The following is a 17,403-nucleotide window of genomic DNA, read 5'->3' as shown; positions in this document are numbered from 1 at the left end:
AACGAGAAAATATTAAGTCGTGATAACGAGAAAACAACTTTCGTCATGTCGAGATCACGAGAAAATTAAGTCATGATAACGAGAAAACAACTTTTGTTATGTTGTGATCACGAGAAAATATTAAGTCGTGATAACAAGAAAACAACTTTCGTCATGTCGAGATCACGAGAAAATAACTTATGTCGAGATCACGAGATAATTAAGTCGTTGTCACGACAAAACAAGAAAGAAAAAAATTTATAATCCATGGCCTCTTAGGACTTCCGTAGAAAGTGACTTTTGTGTGAGCTGTGCTTTATAAATCTGAGAATGGACGTTTTTCTCAGCGAAATTTTGCTTATGTGACCACACATTTAGAAAAGATGTGCATAGCGAGTGAAGCAAGCAGGAATCTGACACCTGAGGAGCAGCTAGAGTTTTGCTGTGTCCTTGCAGTGACAGGATGCAGCCATAAATCGATGATAAAGACTCGCACACTGGGACCGCTGCCAAGAAGTGCTTTCGAGTGTTTACTGACCCACTTATGATACTTTGCATCTCTCCTATAGGTTATTTGTCTTGGTGTCACAAACTGAAATATTCATCTAGCTAACTGTGGCTTGTTAACTTGAGTGCAAAACACATTCTAACTAGCCCGCTTTGGCATTGTACTGAATATACCGTCCAGCTGATTGTTTAGAGTTAATGGTTTGTTGACGATGATTAAAAGACACTTGATGGCCTAAATTTCCTTCTATTAGGGTAAAGGTAATTTTCTTTAGAATGGTAAACATACTTGATCATATTCTCTTAAAGGGATAGTTCATCCAAAAATTACAATTCTGTAATTTACTCACCTTCATGTTATTCCCGATTCCTCTCGTTCAATCTATGGAACCCAAAAGGAGAAATATTAAAAACAGTCATGTTCCAAATGGGACAAGAGCAAACATGAGGGTGTGTAAATCATTATCAATCACTACTTCTTTAAATTATCTCTTACGTGCCTTTACTTTTTATTTATTGGTTTATTTATTAAAGGAATGGAACATTTTAATAGGAATTATCAAGTGAAGTTTATATAAGCGTACCATTTGATATATGATAATTTGTGCTGTTGTTGTAGGCAGATGTGATGGATTAAACCAGGTCTGCCCTCTTCTGGTGGACAAGTGTAGTGATGCAGTCATTTGTGTGTAATCATGTGAGGTTTTGCTTACATTTTTGTAAGGAAGGTTTTATAAAGTGAATGTGGGGGTATTTGAATTATTGCAGCAGCGATTTAGACACGCTAAGGTTATTTTCCTGAGTGTTAAGGATGTAAACAGCCATTGTCTGCTGTTATCCGTGCTGTACAAAGCAACATTTGTAGAGAAAGTAGTGTAGTGTGCATTGCAATAGTGTTATGTAGTCACCAGCTTCACAGCTCCTCCTGCCATTCTGTTGGGCAATATATGTCATTTTACTTTATACGATGACCTCGGTTTACTGCCTTTTTGATCCCTGCTGAAAAGACCAACAACAAGGTTTGGGGTCAGTAATGTTACAAAAGATTTCTGTTTCAAGTAAATGATTTAGAAGTTTCTATTCATCAAAGAATCCTGAAAAATCATGGTTTTCACAAAAATATTAAGCAGCACAACATTGATCATAAACAAAAATGTTTCTTGAGCAGCAAATCAGCATATTAGAATGATTTCTGTAGGATCATGTGAGACTGAAGACTGGAGTAATGATGCTGAAAATTCACCTATGCATCACATTACATTTTAAAATGCATTTAAATGCATATCAATTTTAAAATGCATTATATTTGATCAAATAAATGGTGAACATGAGAGACTTGTTTCAAAAACCTTGAAAAATCTTACCAACTCCAAACTTTGAATAGTATAGTGTAAACCGCTGGTTATTCTTGCTGGAAAAATGCAGCATGTTTGTGAAGCTGGTGGACCAAGAAAATCTTGCTGGTTAAGAAGCCTGGAAGGGACACCAGCATTCAAAGCTCAATATATGCTGGTCTTTTCAACAGGGGTGCGGATAAGGAGAAGAGATAAGATGCTCGTCTTCTGTCCTGGTCCAGATGTTTCATAGGCTAGATGTGAGCCTGAAATCGAAACAGAAACAGTCTGTTGTGAACTCTGTCAACTCAGTCTTGCTGACTCACAAAAACAAGGACCAAACTGTAAAGAACGAAACTGACGATCAAAATGTTCACATCAAGTGAAATTGATATTTCTGTATCATTCAGTGTGATCTCCCCTTGTTCTCATGGTATTGCTTTCGCTGTGACTGTCTGGACCATCAGGCCTGATGTGCGCACATCTGTTTATATGTCCGTTTCTCCCACACACACCGGCCCAGTGACTGCACGGCACTTACCTGAACCCAGTGTTACTGCCTGAGATGACTATACTTCCCTTAATGCACTCCAGCCCTCTTAGTAACACTACATAGGGTCATGGGCTTTGTACACAGCCCTTATATACTCTGTAATATGTTCATTAGAAATTAGGAAATGTGTGTTTTTACTATTATGCCTCAATAATTGTTGTGAAACCTGTTTGAATTGTATTTGCACATTTAAATTGTTCTGTTTACATACAAGAACAAACTCTCGGTTGGCTAATAAATAAGAAAAATAAAGGAAACTGCCGTTTTGATGAATTCATATAAACATTATGAAATGACTGCATGTGTGTGCATCCACATTATTTTGAAACGCGGAAGTATAGGCCTACTATTGTCTTAGAATGTGCTAGACTTAATTAGCCGCTGAAAAATAAGTACATTTACATTTACATTTACATTTAATCATTTAGCAGACGCTTTTATCCAAAGCGACTTACAAATGAGAATAGAAGCAATCAGACCAAAGAGAGAACAACAATAGTGTACAAGTGCTATGACAAGTCTCACTTAGTCTAGCACAGTACACGTAGCTAGGGTGTTGTTTTTTAAATAATAGAATGGAATAGAACAGAACAGAATAGAATAGGTAAGTGCTAGTATTAATTGGTCAGGTGCTGGCAAAAAATATGTGTCTTTAGATGTTTTTTGAAAATGGCTAAAGACTCAGCTGTTCGAATTGAGATCGAAGTAGTAGTAAATGGTCGAATTATTTGCGCTACAAACAAGTGTGTTTATGATTATGATGATAAATCAAAATAACATGAAAACAAATACCAGTTTGCAGTATGAAGCAGCATAACCGACAGTTTTTGTACAGGTAAAATAACAGCGAATTGCACCGGAAGCTTCGAACATTCACGTTACAAATGGGCCTATGGCCGCGCCCGCTTTTACGTTATAAATAAGGTGGGTAAAATTAAATATTTTATTTCCACTAACATTTAGATGATACTGTGAATACTCACGCAAATAGAGTATCAAATATATGTTTTCTGACAACTTTTCATCGTTTAAACGTGAGGACCAAGTTTGACATTGTAATTTTATTCAGGTAGGCTAGGCCTATAGCCTACAATGATGTTGACCTGTTATGATCTTTCTTCAAATTTTTATTATTATATAGCATGAAAATGAATGATAAATGTTTTCAGTACCTGGCTAAGTGCGTTCTGTAGCCTGGAGCTCATGGATGCTTGTGCCAGTAAATGCAGGACAGATGATTTTATTCTAAAGTTGTCTTTGGGGAGGATTTACGTTTTCTCTGAGTGAACCCCATCTAATTGAGGTTAAAGGGGTGGTGGCCTTCCTCAGGCTGGACAAGACAGATCACAAGACAAATGACACAAACAACATATGCACTGTTCAAGAAGTTCATTAAATGGTCAAATGGTGTGTCTGTGTTGGTGAATTCTATATTCCTGTACAGGTTTAAACATTTTTCCTTTCCCTGACAACACTGGCAAACCTAGTCTAATTTTAATGGTAGATTTGACCAACATACTCAACATCAGATTATGCTGTAAGGGGATCTCAGTTAACTCTATTCAAATGTCTTTGTTTCATGCATACATTTAAAACTTGTTTTATATAACTTTCGCATGCATATTGTAAAACCGATTCAAATTATTTTGACACTATTTGCTTAGAGAATATTGATATTTGACCCTTGATAATAAAACTAATTAAACTCTAATCAGAGCGCACCTCTGCTCGAGATCTGTTCCCCAAAAATGGATTCGACACGCGGATCCGGTGTAGCCTGTTCCCCTTTCTCCTTTTTAATCAATCACCTTCTGTTTTTGAATTTTAATGCTGAATAAACCCTATAAAAGAACCCAACATGTAGGCTATTATAAAGAAGAAACGATTTATTCGTAGCTACTCTAAATGTGTCACACACACACACCATAATAGATTATACTTTTCAAAAGATTAAAGTAAGAAAAAAAAAACATATTCTGTGTGATTTTTGTTTTAAACACATTCTCCTATGAATCCGTTTGAATCTATTTAGAACCGTAGTATTTTTTAGAATGAACGAAACTTCATATGTTCTGTGAATGATCGACATTCATAGGGATTTCATATTCAGCCTCTGTGTGTAAAAGTAGTAATATAAGATGACGTAGGCCTACAGCAGATATAAACAGACATGTAATACAAATATATTAATCTGACAGGAAAATAGTGAATAATGCAATTAATGCATCGAATCTCATGAACAAACACGCACACACATTCATTGTTAACCATTAAATAGTTGGGTCGGTGTCTCCAGGGTCCGACCTCTTTGGCGTTGATTTAACTTTTTAAGTAAGAGAGAATAATCTAGTGTTTTGCACGTGAAAGGACCCCCGTTTCCCCCGCGTGTTTTCCCTCCCGCGTGCACCCCATTGTCCCCGCGCGCAGGCAGAAAGAAAACATTTGACGTTTCTTTTTAGTCCAACAAAAGAGCCACATGTCATTGAAGTCACTGTGTGTGTGTGTGTGTGTGTGTGTGTGTGTGGACGAGTCGGAGAGAGTGTTAAATAACAGTCAATCATTTTAAGTGAATAACTTTTTGTTCATTTAAATTGATTCATTCTTTTCAGTCTTTGATTTGTTATATTATTAAATTATTTGTGCACTGTCACTAAATAGCCAAAGTTATATTAAAACATGTTACGATATTAGCCTATAATTCGCTATTTTATTATATTTAAATAGTGTTTACATGTCTGTCTTATGTCTGTGTGTGTATATATATATATATATTTAATATTTTGGGTATAATTTGATGATACATCATCATGCATCTATTAACAGCAAGCCGCTATCTCAGATCAGTCGCTGAAATCTTCGACTTCCACTTTGGAACGCTGAGAGCAAAGTAGCCTACTTCTTTGACCAATCAGCTCTCGGTTACGGGATCCTGTGGACCAATCAGAACGCGCTGTTCGAGTAATAGACAAGGGGGTCTCTGCAAACTCCTTAATGTTTTAGTAGTTTGAGAACTCGCGCTCATCCTAAACGTCTGTTAATAACAATAACGCTGCGATTATAATTCTCGTCACATAATGAAAACAACGACCAAGGACCACAAAACAGAAGAGACTACATTTGATTAATAACATTTCATTTCATCCTCGAGTACTTATTTTTCTGCTTTTCCTGGAGGGATACAAAAAGATCATCGGAGCTTATAATTTTTGTTTTAATTCGTGGAATATTTACATGAATTTTTAAGCCTGCTGAAGTGCACTTTTAGTCACCGCACTGCTCTGGAGCAGGGACCGTTCCCAGGATGATGCGTCCAACTCTCTCTCAAAACTATCCCCGCAGTGGCTTCCCGATGGAGGGTAAAATGTTACATTAAATATGCACATTAAAATAATTGAATTTTATAGTGGAAATTTGAGGCAAAGTGTAAACTATTTTTGCATGTGTAGACTAATTTAACTGAAAACGGTTGTTATTTTGTTTTTAATTTAGCAATACATTTTTGTTAAAATGTAAATATTTTATTACAATATTAAAAGTTGTTGACTGTTGCTAGCCTACATTGTATCAAGTTTCTTTTTTTTTAATTCTTGAAAAATAAATGTTCTTCAGTGATTCTTTGCATCAGCAAAAAACCCTCCATACAGTATGAAGAACTAATAACCATTTCACTGTACATTGTGCTTCAGGTTCTTAGATGAAAAAAAGTTCTTGATGTAGCCCAGCTAAAAAAAAAAAAAACTACTGTTAAAATTATGCTGCATAATTTATTTATTTTCATCATTAGCAACAGGCTATATTTGTTTCCATGCATCTATCGCAATAATTCCTTTAATTTCTACTCGATTGCATGAGTTTAGAGTTTCTCAATCAGTCATTAATTTCAAATAGCATGATTGTAACTTTAGCACCACTTTTAGTTTACCTCAAATTTAAAGCAGCAATCATACTGACGTTTTACTGTTTTTTTTTTTTTTTTACGTTTAGAAACACCTGAATATGTCATTGAATTAAATGCACATGGAGCCTATAGGCTATGAACTGTCTTACCCCAGAAGCACACTAAAGTTATTTAGGAATAGCTATGCAGCATGATTTTTTAATTTCATGTTTCTGCAATTATGTTATTTCTCCACTGTCATAATTTGGGTTGGCTTCGATGCAGTGTCAACTCCGATGGGTCAGGGTCGAGTCAACCAGCTTGGAGGAGTTTTCATCAACGGCCGGCCTCTACCGAATCACATTCGACATAAGATAGTGGAGATGGCCCATCACGGGATCCGGCCCTGCGTGATATCCCGCCAGCTCAGAGTCTCTCACGGCTGCGTCTCCAAAATCCTGTGCCGCTATCAGGAGACTGGATCCATCCGGCCTGGAGCCATCGGCGGGAGTAAATCCAAGGTGAGGCCCTATAGGGAGGCATGGAAGAGCGGATCCATCTGTTGCAACTGGGCATGCGGATATTTCCAAGGAAATTTGCGGATAAACTCAAAGCAACAGGTCGATGACTGACCGACAACGCCTACTGTCTTTTGACATAATGACCCTGCATTTGAACTAAGAGTCTTTGAATTGAATCCGGCACCTTGTTGACTGTCTTTATTAAATTTTTTATTATTTTTAACAGACTACATCTCCAGATGTGGAGAAGCGCGTTGAGGAATATAAACGGGAAAATCCCGGAATATTCAGTTGGGAAATTCAGGATAAATTGCTCAAAGAGGGAATTTGTGACCGGAACAACGTACCCTCAGGTATGCGTCAAACAAAACGAAAAAATACATGAACTACAGTGTGCAACAACAAAAAAATAATAACTTTTTAACTTGTTATGCATTTTCTTGTGATATGCATCAAATCTATAGTAAATAATACAGCGATAAACAATGTTTTGTCAACATAGGGCCTACGCTAGATCGACGTACTGTTGCTATGTTTGGCGAACTCCTTTATTAAATTTTTTATTATTTTTAACAGACTACATCTCCAGATGTGGAGAAGCGCGTTGAGGAATATAAACGGGAAAATCCCGGAATATTCAGTTGGGAAATTCAGGATAAATTGCTCAAAGAGGGAATTTGTGACCGGAACAACGTACCCTCAGGTATGCGTCAAACAAAACGAAAAAATACATGAACTACAGTGTGCAACAACAAAAAAATAATAATAACTTTTTAACTTGTTATGCATTTTCTTGTGATATGCATAAAATCTATAGTAAATAATACAGCGATAAACAATGTTTTGTCAACATAGGGCCTACGCTAGATCGACGTACTGTTGCTATGTTTACCTGGCGAACTCCATTTCTGTTGGCTAGCGTCTTCACGCAAGCGTCTTCACTAGTTTTAGTAACCACAAAACTTAAATCACACACTCAGACTAACTTGACATCTAACTTTCTTGGTGACTGAAACGTTTGAAAAATGAAATGTATACTATTGAAATGCATATTTCTATATTAAAAGATATAAAACATATTAAGAGCACGGTTGAACTCTTGTCCAGTGAGTGCGATAAGCCGCATCATGAGAGGCAGATATGGCGCAAGAGGTGACGAGGAGGAGGAGGACGAGGATGAAGAGGACATCGAAAAGCGCGAGCAGGAAGAACACGCCCGCAGGAGCGGACACAGCATCGAGGGGATTCTCCCTGACAGATGTGAGTGGATCCTACAAACTCTTTAACAGGTTTTTAGAAATAACTGTGATTGTAATTGATCTGGAGTTGTTGGAAAGATGTGACTTTAACAAACTGAAATTTAATTAGAATGATAGACCTATATTTTTTATGAATATATAAATGGCTTGAAACACTTGGGGACTATAATGGTGATACAAACTCATAATGGTTCTTATCATTTTAGCCATAGCAAAAGAAACAAATTAACCTACACTACCAGACAAAAGCAGTTTTAAAAAAAAATTGTGCTTGAAAATGCTTGAAAAGCAAAAAGTATGAATTTCTCAGCAAAAGACTGGATAATGAAGGAAAGCAGGGCAACAAGACTGTCCAGAAGTGTCCAAGGATGCACTTTATGAAGTTGGCTGAGAGAATTTCCAGAATATGTAGAGCTGTAATCTAGACAGTTTCATTAGTTTAACGTTTCTTGGTCAGTGCATCATTTTTAATTTGTGTTATTTCATAGTTTTGATGACTTTATGAATTTATTATATAAAATGAGGAGCCCAAACGTTTGATTGGTAGTTTATAAAGTAGAAATATAAACAAAAATGTGGTGTATTGACTTGTAATATTTCTAATATTAATTTCTTTGCATTAATGATGAGTTCGATTTACTGATGATCAATAACCAATAATTCCTAAGTATATTAATAAGTATTATGCAACAGGCATGAGGCAAGGGGGAGGAAGAAGCCACCAAACATGTTGGAAATCTGGAAAGAGTAGGTTTAATGTGACCACAATGAAAGGCAATGAGGATCTTAAATGGAGTTCTACATTTCACTAAAAATAAAAAAAATAAGGGAAAATATAAGTTATGTACAACAAATTGGATAATCCATAAAAAAGAAGAAATTGTCATAATTTACTCACCCTCATGACATTGCAAACCTACATGACTGTTTCTTTCTGATTTTTTCTGTTCTCTGAAGGAGAAATTATCATAAATATTAAAGACACATTAAAGACAAAAATATGACAACACAATGAATTGTTAAGAAAGGACATCTGTAGTATTTCTGTGCAAAGAGGCCTCAGAGGAATCAAAAGGAAAGAGTTGATGAAGAACAGTGGAGGAGAGTCTGTTTTTGCCTTCTTGCTGCCTACTGGCCGACAGCTGAAGTGACTGATGTTTTGCTGTTCTGTAATGATATTTAATGAGCTAACAGCCTGTCCCTGCGTGACTAATTAAGGTGAACGTTATTTGACTGCCTCTGATGCCCTGCTAACACCACTTCAGCTCCCTAAATAATACTGATCGGGATGCAGAGTCACACTTAATGGCGATGGGAGTTTATTAAAGGCTATTTCCGTCAATAGGGACCAGTGTTCTCCTCGGCTGTTCCTTCATGGCCCGGAGCGGCGGTCACAATGGGGGCGAGCCTCTCGTCATGTGCGCTGCCACAAAGCCTGTCCGTCACGCTCTGCCCGTCTCGCGATCCAAGAAAGACGAGTTGCCCGAGCCGTTTAAATCAGGCTCTTTATTTGAACTTCACTTTCATCTGGCCAATGAGTCAAACACGCCTTGCTCTTTTTCTCCTCTGTCCTCCTCATGCCCCGTTCTACCTCGCTTGGCCTGCGGCGCATTTTCGGTTAATATCTGTGGGCCGTTGTCAGTCCCTTCCATTCCCACCGCCCCTCCTTTTCTGGGAGACACAGACAGGGAAGTTGAGTTCAGTATTTACACCCTTCTTTTGAATAGGCAACAGCTTGATTCCTGAACCCTTTCCTTCATACTGTCTCCATATATCATCTTAAAGACTCAAAGATGTTGGCGTGTGTGCGGGGAGTCTGTAGGTTATGAAATCTCTCTGTTTGCTGTCCTCCAAAAATCCCCTCATCCTAGCTCACAAAAATATGTTTTATGAAAAATGTTCCCATTATTAAAACATCATTTCTTAATGTTCTCTGAACATTCGAAATGTCTTGTTTTTTAAATGTTTTCTTGGTTATGTGAACTGAACATTAGAAAAAAACATTAAGAGAAAGTTCTATTTTATCATTTCACAAAAATTATGGGAATGTTATAACTGAATGTTCTCTGAACCATCTGAAACTATAAGTAGTAACGTAAAAAAAAAACTTAGACAAACGTGCAACAAATGTTAAATGTTATACTAAAACATACCAGATTACTTTGAATGAACGTTCTATTAACGGACCCAGATGTTTGGTCATAACTTTGAGAGAAACTTCCAAGCTAATAAAAACATGTTCTAAGAATGTTTTGCTAATGTTCCCATTAAGCTATTAAAATGTTATTTCTAAACGTTCTCTGTACGTTCTAAAACGTCCAGTTTTTTTAAATGTTTAAACGTTTTTCTTGGTTATGTGAACAGAAAAAACATGAAGAGAACATTCCATTTTATCATTCTGCAAATATTATGTGAATGTAACTTTTGATTGTTCTCTGAACATTTAAAAATGTTAGACAAACATGCAACTAGAAAAAAGAACTTATGCATAAATAATGTTTTTATGCAAATTTTTGAGAATGATATTAAAGACCAACGTTCTGTTAACATTACAGGAAGAATCTTTGTTCATAACCTTGCCAGAACATTACACAAAGTTCTGAGAATGTTCCCTGTTCGCTTCCTGGCATGCATTGTGTCCTATTGGAACAGATATATTTAGTATGCTCAAACAGAAAATGAACTGAGAAACATATTTAGAAAAGTGTAAAATGATTGACACTCCTATAATATGCACATATGCACACGCCGCCAAACATATGCACATGCACAAACACGCAAACACACGCATGGATGCACACACGTACACATGCATACATAAACAGTGCCAACTGGCCCAGTGCGGGATGGTTTGTGTGGCACCATGGAGTGTGTAGTCAGCGGGTCGTAATTCAACAAACAAACACAAATGCACCACCAAACCCTACAAAAGGAAACTTCGTCAATACAAACTTGGCCTTAAAATCTCTAGGAGGAGTTACAGGTGCAAATTTGGTCTCGGGTTAGGAATAAAAAACAACAGATTGATATAGAGTAGTGTTTTTTATTGTATATGAAATATTAAAGCATACATTGCATCCTTTTCTGACACAGAGTGCGACAGACAGTGAGAGGAGTACAGCTGGACGGACAATGAGGGGAAACCCCCCAAACAAAACTGTCTCCATTGTGTCCAGCGTGCAGTGTCAGTGTCAGCAGACTTAGGAATCTGTGTCTGCTTGAGTTCAGGCCCTGAAGGCAAAACTACAGTGTGCGTGTCAGTTAGGACACAGACAGCACGAAAACAACACTGAGAGAGTTCAGGGAGGCTGCTTTTTATTGGATAGTTGATAAGTGAGCCTATAGGACTTAAGTATGAAAACATGAATCAACTCACCTAATCACAATCACAAAGTGCCGTTTCTTGCTTAGTTTGCTTTAAAAAATGTGGTACATTGTTTTAGGTGATGGTCAACAAACACTTTCTGAATATGTGTTTTCATTTGTTAAACAGAGCAGTCCGAAGTCACTGGTGTTTGACCTCCAGTGATCAAAGGTCACACTGGTGTATGTTTAGAGTGACAGGTGACCACTTCCTGTTTTAACTCCTATTCCCTTCAGCATAAAGGCACTAACTGCACACTATGTACATACTAGCATATTAATCTAGTACTATTTCTGTAGTAAGTGTATAGTATGCAAATTTTCTGTATGCACAAAATGATCCCCACAATTGCCAAAATATGCAATATATACAATGTAAGAAATACTATATACAATGCAATGCATTGACCTGATATTCCATCTCCAGTATGATATATTAATGGCGATCTTATTCTTGACTTATTCTCTGATCATACTGACATACATTGCTGTTCAAAAGTTTGAGGTTTGCAAGAATTTTTTATGTTTTCAAAAGAAATCTTTTATGCTCACCAAGGCTGCATTTATTTGATTAAAAAATACAGTAAAATCAGTAATATTATTACAATTTAAAATAACTGTTTTCTATTTGAATATGTTTTAAAATGTAATTTATGCAAAGCTGAATTTTCAGCATCATTACTCCAGTCTTCAGTGTCACATGATCCTTCAAAAATCATTCTAATATGCTGATTTGCTGCTCAAGAAACATGTTGAAAACAATTTTTATGGAAACTATGATCATTTTTATTTTCTATGATAATTATTTGATGAATAGAAGGTTCAAAAGAACAGCATTTATTTGCAACAGAAATCTTTTGTAATATGAGTCTTTACTGTACTTTTGATCAGTTTAATGCATCCTTGCTGAATAAAAGTATTCATTTCATTTCATTTTTGAACGGTAGTATAAGCTAAAGCATTTCTACAGAAACTTGGATTAAAAATGCAAAATAATCATCTCTAATTAATTACTTGAAGCCAAGTGTGATGAAGCCATATCGTGCACCATTCTACTTTGAAATGTTTATAGTTGCATACTGCATGCTGTTTCACACACTAGCTTCTTTTACAAAAGCCACATAACCAAAAAAACGTATCAAAAGTGACTCGAGAGCAAAGCAAAAGAGGCTAAACAGACCAAGAGCACATTTGGTTCAGAGCTGAAACGTGTGGTTGTTTGAGGGCAGCTGCGAGGGTCACAGTTGCTCTTTAGCAAGTCAAGTCCTCCCTCTGTTTCTCTCTGTTCCTAAACGCTGGGGGGCAGATGGGCCCACGAGCTGTCACTCATCCTTTCTGTCTCCGGCATCTGTTAGTTCTCTATGTACTGCTTAATGTAGTCGGGCAGTCACTCAGCCAACCTCGGCGCTGAAAAGGACCCGCCTCGCTCTCCCCTGTCCGAGACGCTGCATTTGTTCCCAAGCTTTCTTTTGTCCGTGTCTTTGTCTTTCTTTTTTGGCTGTTTTTGATGGTGAGGGGGCATGTCATTGGCTCAATTAGCTCTCTTCATTACCTGCCCCCAAGAGAATCGCTCTCACACACACACACACACACACTAACTCTACACACGCACATATGGTTTTATCTTGGACCTCTGCCGCTTGCCCCCAACCAAAACTAAGTGCAAAAGCCTGCTGGATATGCGCTCACCGCCCCGCAGTATTAATGAAACTCCTTAGGTGGATTCTGTGTACATGAACGCATGAGGTAAATGGGCTCAGGGTGATATTTCGCCTCCAAATATTGAATTTAAGCAACGAGGGCCCAGAGCTTAAGAGAAACGGCGGATGGAGATGCTTTTAGTGACCGCACCGTTTACATAGCGGAGAGCTAAAATATCTTAAAACACATACTCATGCACACTACACGCTATACATGCCAAAGACCTGAAAACACACACACACACATACACACTCTGAGTATTTACAGAAGGCACACTGTAAAAAATTGATGTTTTTTTGTTTAAATAACTATGTTTCTTCTTAGTTTTTTTTTATCAGTTGTGTATATTAGGGTTATGTGTTACACCTAATGTTGTTAAATGAATGTTTATTGCATTATTTCAGTTTCATGTTTGTTACCATGATGGTGTTTAGTGTTTGTGTGAATGACTCTGTGCACCTTCTATATATGTTATTATATAAAAGCTGCTTGTGATGGGCTTTGGTTCATCATGTGACTTTCTCGTGGCGCAATGGTAGCGCGTCTGACTCCAGATCAGAATGTTGCGTGTTCAAATCACGTCGGGGTTTATTTACATTATATCAGTTAATGAAATTACGGTATTTAACTGTAAATTTAAGTTAAAACCGTAAAACCTAAAACGTTGCTACCACATTTTTTTTTTATTATTTTTTTTATTTAAATCAATTTAAATTTTACGGAATTTTTTTTACAGTGCAGAATATCTCTAGATTCTCCAGCGGTTCCATTTCCATGACGTTTGGGTTTTGGTTGTGTGTGTTTAGAAGCCTGTGGTCTGTATTCTTCTGCCCGAATTAAACCCGTGTTTACTGTTTGCTCTTTGGTTCTGTTTATTCACTTGCCTTGATTCTCGTTCAGTCATCAAAAATATAAAAATGCAATGCTGACTTGTTTGCTACCAGATCATCAGATGTCAAAAATGAACACTGATACCATTTTTTCCATACAATTTTCAAGCTCCTAAAATGACAAAAAGCACCATAAAAGTATCAAAAGTAGTCCATGCAAATACATTTCAAGTCTCCTGAAATTATAGGATAGATTTTTGTGAAGAACTTGATGTCATTGTTCAATCTCTTCTGGTGTCAAATCTCGTGTGAGATTTTTTAAACTTTGCGCGACATGAGAACCAAAGCGGTCTGATTATCAATCATTTCTAGAGCATATTTACATATTAAATTTTTTTTATTAAAAAACAGCACAGAAGAACCTAAAATGTGGTTACCTCTAAAGTCAAAAACATAATTAATATAATAACTTAGAATAGAATAGAAAAGAAATTATAGTCACCGAATCACCCTAAATACATTAAGTTACACCAACAAAACTAAATTTAACGGTATTGGCTACTAGATCGTCAGATGTCAAAAAAGAACATTTTGACCATATTTACTCATCCTTGTATTTTTCCGATCCTGTATTTTCTTTCTTGTGAAAACACTTTTCCATACAGCGACAAAAACCGGCATCTGTCAAGTTGCCTAAATTGACAAAAAAGCACCATAAAAGCAGAATAAAAGTAGTCCATAAAACATGTGCACTATATTTCATATTTTCTTACAGTAAGTCATACAATAGATTCACAAATTCACAGTCGGTTTTTTACTGATTCTGGCATCAAATCTTATTTGAGATTGCATTTTTTTTTTTACTTGCCACATTGCGATCCCTTTTAATGAGGTGAGAACCAAAGCTGTTTAATATCAGTCATGTCTAGAGCCTATTTACATAGACAAACATAGTAAAAAATTAATTAAAAATCAGCACAGAAGACCGCAGCCACCTAGTTGAGCTTGGTAGTTTTAACCTAAAATGTAGTAAAAAAAAATTCAAGATATAATTAATATAATATAAAACTTAATATATAATATATATTCACAGAATCACCCTAAATGCATTAGGTTACACCAACAAAACCTAAGGGTTTATTTAAGGGTTAGATTACATAGAAATAACTCCTAAATTGAATAATCACAGATTACTGTTTTCATCGTAAGGAAAGCAGAATCTTGCATGCTTTCACAAATGAGAACACAAATGAGTATATGATGATAAAACTTTGGTTGAAAGTTAGTTATGCGAGTGCACACACAGTAAAAGAAAAGCCACAGATGACTCATTATTCAGAGCAGTGTCCACATCCCAAGTTTCAGGTGCTTCTGTGCTATTTCTAAATGGGTTTTTGAAGAGATTGAGCACTTGAACTACCCGGCCCACCCTTTTCCCTTTCTGCTCTGCCACCCACCCACCTTTGGCCTTCTTCATGCCCCTTACACCCCCTCCAGGGCAGGTGACGGCCTCCACTGAGAGCCCCGGCCGTCATGACGGATTCCACAGATGGAGCGTGCAAATCGATCCAACAAAGACTGAAGGGAAGACAGAATGAGAGAGAGAGAGAGAGAGAGATGCACAAATAGCTCAATCTCTGCAGAATAAAAAAATCACAAGATATGAATTTCCTTTAATTCCAGGACCATGAATATATAGTTCCCAGCTTCTCTGTCTGGAATGTCACAACATTCACAACAACACATGCTTCAGTGTTCCTTCAACCAAATCCCTGTGAAATTGTAGGAATTTCCCATAGTTCTCATTGAGTCCTCATAAGTACATTTCTGTTTGAAACAAGAAAAACAAAAGCTTTTTTATGAGGAAATATGTCATGTTTTATTATATTAATGATTTGGGTTTTATTTATTTATTTGTGTGTTTCTTTTATAGGTTTTCTTCTTTTTTCCATTTAATTTTACGATCATTCAGCGCATTGCCTCTTTCTCTTCTCCTCCGCTGTATTTCTCTTTCATCCTGTTTTTTTTTTTTTAACAATTTGCACTTGTGCATTTTATATTCCCTCCTGCAGCTCTCTGTTTGTGTTTAATTCTTTGACTGTTGCTCTGTGGTCTTTTTAGATACTGAGGCAAAATGGAGAGAGAGAGAAAAAAAACAGACAAGGAATTACTGTGTGACACAAAAATAAGCCTGGCTCTGAAGCCTTTCAAGAAAAGATGTGAAGAAGCACATCAAATTCTCTTCACAAAAAATAAAAAAATAAAATAAAATAGTAAAAGCTGCTAAAACATGTTTGTTTGGTACTTCTACAAATTGAGGAGCGTCTTCTGTGCTTCTGCTTGTTCATATTTGTGTGTATTTTCTAGGTTTATGACACACACAATTGTTTAAGTGGGGATTTGCCATTAACCACTACTGTTTCCAAAATACCAGACAAAACATAATCCAATTTTGTAATCTATATAAAATTATATATAAATATATAAACATTATATAATATATAAAATATTTCTTACATTATATATATATGATATAAAAACAAATACAGTTCAAAATATATTTAAAATCTTAAAATATACCTTATAAATTATTTAAATATATATTTTTAGATATTTTATTTTCTTACATTATATTAAAAGTACATATTTAGATAATTAGAAAATTATATAATGTATAAAAACAATATCTACATTATTTATTTATAAGAAATATTTACTTATTCATTTATATATATATATGTATATTTATTTATTTATTCATTTATATATATATATATATACATATAATGTATAAAAAATTCACATTTCATTCTTTGGCATTTGTGTGTGTTTCAGCGAGTCCATCTGATGAAGGTTCAGATGTGGAATCGGAGCCTGATCTGCCGCTGAAAAGGAAACAGCGTCGCAGTCGAACGACATTCACGGCCGAACAGCTGGAGGAGCTGGAGAGAGCTTTCGAACGCACACATTACCCTGATATCTACACCAGAGAAGAGCTCGCTCAGAGAGCCAAACTCACAGAGGCACGAGTGCAGGTACAAATACACCCCATACACATTCCAAAACAACAGACAAAATCAAAAACTATTTCATTACACTCCTACATTTGTCTTTTCTCAGGTGTGGTTCAGTAACAGACGAGCTCGTTGGAGGAAGCAAGCGGGAGCCAATCAGCTCATGCCGTTCAATCACCTGATCCCTGGTGGTTTTTCACATGTGGCTGTGTCCAGTCTCTCCCCGTATCAGCTGTCAGAGAGCCCGTACCCACCCGCTGGCCTTTCTCAAGGTAAACATGCTGTATTTAAATCCACTTTGACATATAAAATGTTTCCGGATAGATTCTATTAATGAGTGTTTGTGTTCTCAGATTCGAGTACTGTACACAGACCTCAGCCGCTCCCGCTGCCTGCAGGCCATCAGAGTGCTGGAGGGGCGGGGCCGGAGGGCGGGGCTTCCTACTGTCTCTCCAGTCGCCATGG

General features: G+C 36.6%; 1 protein-coding gene and 1 long non-coding RNA gene across 2 annotated transcripts in view; both read left to right on the top strand.

The window, feature by feature from the left end:
* LOC107705638 (uncharacterized) overlaps nt 1-2,630 on the top strand; it is a 25,299-nt gene extending 22,669 nt beyond the window's left edge. The window contains exon 2 of the long non-coding RNA XR_001636082.1: nt 2,012-2,630. This is a non-coding gene — a long non-coding RNA (uncharacterized LOC107705638). The remainder of the gene's footprint in view (nt 1-2,011) is intronic.
* A 412-nt stretch (nt 2,631-3,042) lies between these two features.
* Nucleotides 3,043-17,403, top strand: part of LOC107705625 (paired box protein Pax-3-B-like) — a 22,283-nt gene continuing 7,922 nt past the window's right edge. The window contains exons 1-7 of the mRNA XM_016509016.1: nt 3,043-3,078; nt 5,639-5,729; nt 6,536-6,771; nt 6,998-7,124; nt 7,879-8,031; nt 16,760-16,959; nt 17,045-17,210. Coding sequence (XP_016364502.1) covers nt 3,043-3,078; nt 5,639-5,729; nt 6,536-6,771; nt 6,998-7,124; nt 7,879-8,031; nt 16,760-16,959; nt 17,045-17,210 — 1,009 coding nt within the window. The remainder of the gene's footprint in view (nt 3,079-5,638; nt 5,730-6,535; nt 6,772-6,997; nt 7,125-7,878; nt 8,032-16,759; nt 16,960-17,044; nt 17,211-17,403) is intronic.

Source organism: Sinocyclocheilus rhinocerous, unplaced genomic scaffold (assembly GCF_001515625.1).
Source record: "Sinocyclocheilus rhinocerous isolate Xijiao unplaced genomic scaffold, SAMN03320098_v1.1 scaffold1616, whole genome shotgun sequence".
Taxonomy (NCBI): Eukaryota; Metazoa; Chordata; class Actinopteri; order Cypriniformes; family Cyprinidae; genus Sinocyclocheilus; species Sinocyclocheilus rhinocerous.
This window is presented reverse-complemented; position numbering and strand designations above follow the sequence as displayed.